This window comes from Populus alba, chromosome 1, assembly GCF_005239225.2.
Source record: "Populus alba chromosome 1, ASM523922v2, whole genome shotgun sequence".
Lineage (NCBI taxonomy): Eukaryota > Viridiplantae > Streptophyta > Magnoliopsida > Malpighiales > Salicaceae > Populus > Populus alba.
The window spans coordinates 25002388-25010848 of NC_133284.1; the positions used below are offsets into that span (position 1 = coordinate 25002388).

The 8461-nt window shown below is 34.1% G+C and overlaps 1 protein-coding gene across 5 annotated transcripts; it reads left to right on the plus strand.

Annotated features, from left to right (window-relative positions):
- Positions 1-551: 551 nt before the first annotated feature.
- LOC118046944 (protein IQ-DOMAIN 5) lies at positions 552-7726 on the plus strand. Of its 5 annotated transcripts, none has more exons than XM_035056050.2 (7): positions 552-780; positions 961-1070; positions 1155-1403; positions 3783-4010; positions 5503-5616; positions 6278-6770; positions 7272-7726. In XM_035056050.2, exons 2-7 carry the CDS (start codon positions 987-989, stop codon positions 7418-7420), a joined length of 1317 nt encoding a protein of 438 aa, XP_034911941.1. In that variant the 5' UTR covers positions 552-780; positions 961-986; the 3' UTR covers positions 7421-7726. The 5 variants fall into 5 exon arrangements, with proteins under 5 accessions (XP_034911941.1, XP_073268289.1, XP_034911940.1 ...); XM_073412188.1 differs by having other exon boundaries at positions 552-731; positions 958-1070; XM_035056049.2 differs by having other exon boundaries at positions 553-731.
- The last annotated feature ends 735 nt before the right edge of the window (positions 7727-8461 follow it).

Here is an 8461-nt window from a genome sequence, read left to right on the forward strand (position 1 = left end):
TTATTTATTTATTCCTTCCAAATATATCTTAATCTTCAACTTGAACAAACCGCCCCTTTCTGTACAAGGCCATGAGGATTGAGGACCAATAGCGACGTGGCACTGCTGTCGTTGTGTGCGAGTGGCTAAGCGACAGAGTCCCCGTCATGGGGTCGCCTGCTTGAAATTTTGAAAATGACTTGCGGGTACATAAACGGCACCGTTCATTGTTTAAGCCGGTGTTTGTTATTGCTACGGCCTACGAGGATGGTGTTTTTAGAAAATATTGACGGATTGAAATTGTATTAAAATATTTTTTAAAATTTTTTAATATTAATATATTAAAATTATTAATTTAATATTTTTTAAAAATAAATATATTTTTAAAACATAACTGCTAGTTTGTTAATTTTAGAAACTATAAAATTAGTACATATTAATAATTAAAAAAAGAAGAAGAACATAATTTCATAAACACTTGGTAATTTATTTTTTTAAAAAATTATAGGCGTAAAATTTAAAAAAACTACAAGTACAAAATTTATATTCTTGACGAACCTATATGGATAAAAATGAAGTTTACCCAATAATAATCCACCACCCCGGCGTATTTTATCCTTCGCTGTACCTCACTCCTCACTCTCTTCCTCTTCCTCGCCCGCTCATACTGTCCTTCTCCCTTACACTCACTGACGCTCCTGATTCTCTACTTCCCGCGTCTTCCTCTCCCTACCTCCCACTCAGACGAACAGGTGAATTCTGCTCTTGCTGCGTCGTGATCTGTGCAGGATCTGCATTTCTGTAATCTTTTCTATTTTTTTCCCTTTCATGGATTCTTGCTGCATTTTGAGCTTCAATTGCTTTGATTCGGTTCAAATTCTCTAAACTTAGAATTTTTAAGGTTTGTTTATTTCTTGTTTTTTTAGATTTTCAGATAATTCGTGTTAAATTGACCCCCCCCCTTTGGCTATTTGGAAGCAGGGTAGTGTGCTAAAGTGACCGGCACCATGGGTGTCTCAGGGAAATGGTTTAAAGCATTGGTTGGTATAAAGAAGTCTGAAAAGTCACAGTCTTTGGACAAGGATGAAAATGTGGGTTTCTTATTTTTCACTTTTTTTTTTTATTATTTATAGTTTGAATTTGATATATGCTTTTTTTTTCTTTAATCCTCACAGAGAACGAGTGCCAGCAAGTTTCGGCATAGGAGGAAGCATTCGGTTGAGTTTGATGGTGATAAATTTGAAGAGGAGTTTGATAATCATGACAATGTAGCTACAGTTGGTGATACCAACGTTGTTTCCGTTCCAGATGCGTCGGAATCTCCTTCTGCTTCACTTCAAGTTCAGGATGTTGCTCATAATCAACAAGTTCTGAGAGAAGAATGGGCTGCCACTCGCATCCAGACAGCTTTTCGAGGGTTTTTGGTATGACTTGTTTATGCTATATCAGTATCTGCGTTGAATAGGATTTATAAGCCCACTGCTTGTGACATCACTAATTTTTAAATGAAAGGTGGATTTTAAATGTTTCTGCATTATCTCTGTACTTAGAAGTGTTTTGAATTCTTGCTTGTGAAGATTGCCCAGGGAAATTATGCAGAATGCAAGTTCGATTGACCATTTGTTGTGAATAAGGAAGCTTGGCATCTCAATTATGTGATTCATTTACTATTTTCAACAAAAACATGATAATCCCTCGTGTTTAAAATGGAAATATTGGCTTAAGCATGCTTTATACCATTATTGTCTAATGCCATTAAGATTGCTCTCCTTGCTGAGTATATGGAATGTGGTCATCCCATAGATATTGTTTTTTTTTTTTTTTTTTTCCACCAAGAATGGAAATAGATCGTTTGGTAATCCTTTTAGGGTAGGGAGCAGATAGTAACTTCTTGTCTAGCATTTTGGTCTGTGAGGTAGGAAATCTGTCCCATAACTTGGGTCTCCCATTGAGTGCTAATTTTAAGGATACAATGACATGAAATGCTGTTGAGAAAACAGGTTAACCTTTAGTGGGGATTATGATGTGATCGCAATGGAAATTATCAAAAGAAGGTAATTGATGTGAAATCTTTCTATAGAGCTGTGTGGAAAGATCACCCCAATGAAAGGAAGATTAATTTTCCTTGGAGAGATATTTGAATGACTAACACCTTGTTTGGAATCAAATCACATGCTGAATTAAATTCAATTTTTAAACAAATTTGAATTCAATTGATAACATATTATAATTCTTATGTTTGAAATAAAATATTAAACCACACAATTGAATTCAATTATACTGTTTGGAATACTTGTGGAAATGAATTGAATTAACAATCTTGATTATTTTGCATGTAATTTAGAAATCATTTTTGTTACTTAAATTATTATTATTTTTTTTATTATGAGGACCCTTATATTTATTTAAAATAACATAAAATATAGGCATTTTAAAGAAGATATAAATAGATTTATCTCATATTAATTGTTTATTAAATATTTGTTGAAAAACAATGAAAAATATATATTTGTTAAAAAAAATTCAATAAAAGTCTTTTCATTGGAATATTTAGAAAAAGAAAATTCTAGAAATATTCCAATAAACATTCTTACATTTTACTCTAATCAAACTTGAATAAAATAAATATCAAACCAACGCAAATCACATTACCAAATAAACAAGTTAATAACTAATATAATTTTGACAATGTTAATAATTCAAATAAGTACCATGATTTTTAGTTCTAATAATTCAAAAGATTTCACCATACAAATCATGCAATAAGAAGTTTCAACTTTAAAATGGGTTTTTGACAATTGGATAAATAAGTTTGTGGCAATTGTCGAAATATTAGTTCTAACTTTCATGCATATCTTGAACTCTTCAATAACATATTATCGACTCATTTTTTTCGCCAACCATTCAAAGCGTAGCTCTTCTATATATCCAAAAAATATTCCAATAAGATTAGAATAATATACTATGAAGGCAATCTAAGAAATGATTTGAGTTGGGTGTTAAGACTTTATCTATTGTTACCCCACCTAAAAAATAGGAACTGATAGCTATACTACTTTTGTTACTATATACTAGCTATAATTTTAAATACTACTTTTCAATCCTTACTTATTTTTAATTTATACACATTCACGCATCAACCATCATCCATGCATATTACCAAAAACAAAACCCCATCATCCACGCATAATTGGCTGAAAAAGAAAGAAAAAAAAGGAAAGGTTTAACAAAAACCAAAAAAAATAAAACAAAGAAAGAAAAAGGGAAATGAAAGATTAATAACATCCCTTATGAGAAACAAGAATATCTTAATGAGGATTGATGTCAATTAGAGAAATAAAGGATATTTTGTTGCCAATGGTTTTTGGAAGGAAAGAAAGAGGTGTATGAGAGAGACAAATCAAAAATAGAATTTGTGCTAACGTGGGGGTATTTTTGAAATATTGTTTCAACGTTAATTTCAAGAGAGATTACTGTAGCAAATCAGAGGGTCTCCCGTCAGATTTAATTTTGCACTTTTTTTTATAAATTGAATTCCAAACACAAGAATTCATTTAACCCTCTGAATTGAATTGAATTGAATTGAATTGAATTCACAGGATCCCAAACAGGCTGTGAAGTAATCCAGATTATCTTGGTGTTATTTGGGAAAATGACATTTTAGCTGTCTATTGTGTGCCTTCATTTATTCTGATTCATTTACCTTTTATTTTGTTTCATTTTTTTTTAAAGTCATTTCAACTGCATTCAAGTTTCAACTTACACTTCTGATAAATATTTGAATGGTTTTGCAAACATGCAAGGCAAGAAGAGCTCTTCGAGCTTTGAAAGGATTAGTGAGACTGCAAGCCCTTGTTCGGGGTCATGCTGTGAGGAAACAAGCTGCAATAACTCTTCGCTGTATGCAAGCTTTGGTGAGAGTTCAGGCTCGTGTCCGTGCAAGACGTGTTCGCTTAGCATTGGAGAGTCAAACAGCTCAACATAAACTTCAGCAACAACTAGCTAATGAGGCTCGCGTTCGAGAAATAGAGGTAGCAACATTGAGTTTTTTCTTATTGGTTATAGAAATATGTCCACGCATGTGCAATGTACTTATATCATGCATTCACATGACTGGTAAATCTTGTTCTTATGGAAAAAACTTGACCTTAGTTCATAGTGTCAATTGTGCAAGTTTCTACTTTTACTCCCCCTTCTTTCTTCTAATGTCAATGTTCTTAAATTAGTTATTCTATCATTAATGCCTCAGAATGTATATTTTCTTTGTTACTCCATTTATGAAATGTTGTTCATTACATAAATGGCAAAAGGTTGTGAGGCAGCTACATTGGATGGATTTAGACAACCAGTCTGATATATTGTATATTTTTTTCTCCATAGACTTGTGAACTGCATGATTTGTTTTAACTTATATGTTGAATAGCAGTCCTTTATACCTGCCAGGATGTTATTGCAATGTCTTTTTCAATAAAGGATTGTTAGGTAAATGACCTTGGAGCTCTAGCTGAAATAATATGGTTTGTGTCACTTTGGCCTTCATCTTTGAAGAGTGATTATTTTATCATGGGATGAATTTAAAATTAATTCATCTGAAATACAAATTTATAGTTGCAATGCTATGATGCTATTATAGTCAATGAAGTTCTAGTCAATTTGCAGTTGCAAATCACAAGAAATACTTCGGAGGCTTTTTATCACCCCCTTAGGTTGAAAGATGTGGACAGATGCATTAGATACAAGCATATATCTCAAGCGCTTCTCTCTCTGTTTTTTTCTTTCTGTTTATGATTCTGTCAAATATATGTCATTGGTGGGAATCAATGGATTGCTTTGCTTATACAGCTTGGCTATTTCTTTGCTCCTGTATTAGGTTTTGTCATGTTCCTGGTTTTTTGGAGTTTGATGCTGTAGTTCTCTGGGTAAAAAATGGTCATGATGCTTTTCTTGTCCTGTGCGGCTACATCATTACACCTGTGGGTGAAATGTTAGTCATCCACTAGGGCAGAGAAAAAACAATGCATAATGAGTTTTAAACTTCAGTTTTTTTTTTAATTTTTAATGATATATGTTGATTGTTTCCTTTAAGCCTTTTCTATTATCAGCTTCTGTAAGGATTAAGCATCTTCTTGCCTGAATGCTTAATCTCCAATTGACATTTTCACATATAAACAACTATTGCTAGCATGGGTTGAAATGCAGAACTGAAGATTTTTAAATTTCTACCATAATGATAGATAAATTTTTTCTGCTTGTTTTTCATTCCACCTCTATGTAAACAAAGCTAAATAGGATTTCATAGCTGTCTATTCTTATATAGTAACAGAAAGGATTGTGTGAGATGTACCAGTGCAAAAGAATATCATACAGAACAAAAATGTTATATGCTACAAGTGTTGCATTTTACCATTCTAAGACAGTGGTTAAAAGATACTTCATCTGCTGAACTGCTCGTTTCTTTACACTAGCAGCTTTAATTTTTGTTAGGCTTGCTGAGTGTTCCATATCAATTTCACTTTTACACAGGAAGGATGGTGTGATAGTGTGGGATCTGTCGAACAAATTCAAGCCAAGTTGCTGAAGCGGCAGGAGGCTGCAGCTAAGCGTGAGAGAGCCATGGCATATGCTTTGGCCCATCAGGTAAAAATATGATAGCTTCATGGGTTGTGCTTGCAGTTCTTTGCTTTTTTTTATGAATTTGATTGTATATAATCCTACATTCTTTAACTTAGAGTGCAGACAGAAATTGTGCCTCTGAGTGATCAATGATGTCATTTAGGGGTTTTGAGCTAGAGTGCGATGTAAAATCTCTGCTTAAAACGTGTTTTGGAGGACACTTGCATAATATTAGCTCAATGGCATCATTTTCCTTGCTAGAGAAGGTGAATACTTTTTTTTTTTTTTGGCCTTTTACCTCTGCATGGATATTTATAACCATCATTTCTGCAAAAGCTTTGTTACCCTTTCATATATCTCTTCATTGATTGCTGGTACACTTCTCACTGTATGTGTGATTGATGGTTTATATGTACCATCCAGTTTCTTTCAGTGACTATTACTGTGGTATAATTCTATTAACACCTAGGTAGAGTGTAAGGCTTCCAATCCTATTTATGGCTTTGTGGAGAAGTAGTTGCAACCGGAGTAATTCAATCACAATGGCAAACACTAGCCTGATCTTCTATCTACCCGAGAAAAGGGAGAAAATGTGGCAGATACTTTATAACTTCATTTTTGTTGAGTTGTGCTGCTTAGTTGTTTATTATTTGAAGACTAGTACAAAGATCTTCTGTTTGCACAGTGGCAGGCTGGCTCGAGACTGCAGGCTGCTCCCTCTGGGTTTGAACCTGATAAAAGCAGTTGGGGCTGGAACTGGTTGGAGAGATGGATGGCTGTTCGCCCATGGGAAAACCGCTTTCTTGACATAAATCTCAGAGATGGAGTGATGATTTGTGAAGATGAAACAGCTGCTGAGGTCAAGAATGGCAGCAAATCCCAGCTAAAAACTACTACCAAGAAAGGAGTTGCCTCAAACCTTCAATCAACCATTTCAAGTCAGAAAACAGGTCCATCTCATTCTGATGGTGACAGTTCCTCCCCTAGTAAGTCAGCAGGCATGTTAGATGTGCCCGCCACTCTTTTTACTAAACCAAAGCCAAAGCTAGTTCTTGAAGACCTGGTTGAAGAAGCCAACTCAAGACGTGCTATTGTTACAAGATCTCACAGCAACCCAAAGGAGAGAACTACCCAGCTAGATAAACAGGCAAGGAAGAGATTGTCTCTGCCTAACAGTGGTTAGTTTTCTCTCCCATCAATACTCACATTCCCACGAACATGTACATAGGTTCAAAAGTATGCAATTGCCACACTGCTTGTCACAAAAATGGTCACTTGACTGAAAATTATGAACCGGCGATAGTACATCAAAGCCATGGTGCACCATTTTGAAATGGCTATTAATTTAGCCTTTTTTCCCTGTCAATTGTCAATAAACATTAAACCGGGCAAAAGATACCTATGTACATCTTAAGATTGTTCAATTTTTTGGAGAAAACACTCGTAATATAGGTGACTGTTTTCACATGTATTAAGGTAGTTAATCATATCTTCTTCAGCTTCTCCTTATGACCAAAATCACTACTTATGTATCAAACAAAGCCTCAAGGCAGACTTGATGATGGATGGTTACTTGCATGAGCATAACTATGATACTGGTCCAGTCCTACAGGTGTTATTGGTGTCTATGATAAATAGTAGCAGTTTTTTCTCTTCATTTATGACATAATTTGGTTCAGCAGGTGGGGTTACTGGCGCTCAGGTAGCCAGGCATAGCAGAAACGCTACTAGAGGAGCACCTAGCTCTCAGAAGCCCGTCAGGGATAGATCCAAGTTAAACGGGAAAGCAGATTCAAACACCGCAAAGTCTGTTGCACAGGCTGTTTGATCTGTAAAGTTGAGAAACCATGGAAGATTTGACTCATTGAGGCTATTCTCCTATCCTGCAGAGGTATCACTTTGTATATATATTTCCACGTTGCGAAAAGATGCAGGCAAATTGCTTACATTGCCTGTTATAAAAAGTAAAAACCTGGGGTGGTTTTGACACGGCGAAGTCGAGGAGGTTGGCTTGGCTTGTCAGGGTAATAAGATAATCAGGTTTGGTTGATGAATGTTGTAATCATGTTTATTTATTGTTTTTAATTATGTCATTGTGCAGTATTTATTTTTTAAATATATGATTTTCAGAGCAGTTGCGCCAATGTAGGATTCTTTCCCGGTTCCCCTGTTTGAAGAGTGTGGAAGCATTAGTTATGCAAGAAGAAAGTAAAAAAAGGAAATAATGTTATTTTCAAGTTATTTTGTAGAATATTCCATAAATTGGACTATAGTTTTCTTGGAGTTTTTTATTTTAATTCTTTGTATGGTTTTAATGTATTAATGTCAAAATCATTAAAAAATACTTTAAAAGCTTAAGGTCAAATGTATTTGTGTAAAAGCATTCATGTTGTATTGATCCCAACTATTTTATGCATTGTCGTAAAATTCAGATCAGCCTAGCACCAATTTAGGGTCTAGGCTGGTTCAAGTTAAAATAAAATAATAAAAAAAAATTTAATTAACTCGGTCAAAACTTGAGTTACTGAACCAATTGAATTAAGCTTAACTTAGCTAAAGTTCAAACTTAAAACTTTTATTTTAAAAAAATATGTATATATTTTTGGGGTTGATTAATGACTTAACCTTTAAGTTAGGTTTTACAATTATAATCTCATATTAAAATGGAGCTTCTTAGAGGAGATATGTTAGAAATTTCTTTTAGGAATGGGATGATTTTGGACCCATTAGGTTAGGTCATGGACCTGGGAAAATAAAATGTTGATGAATGTGAACCTTCTTTTAATGGTTATTTATTGAAAGAAAATCATTCAATGTTTGTTGGAGGGGAAAATCTATAAGATAGGTTATTTAACAAAACAATACATTT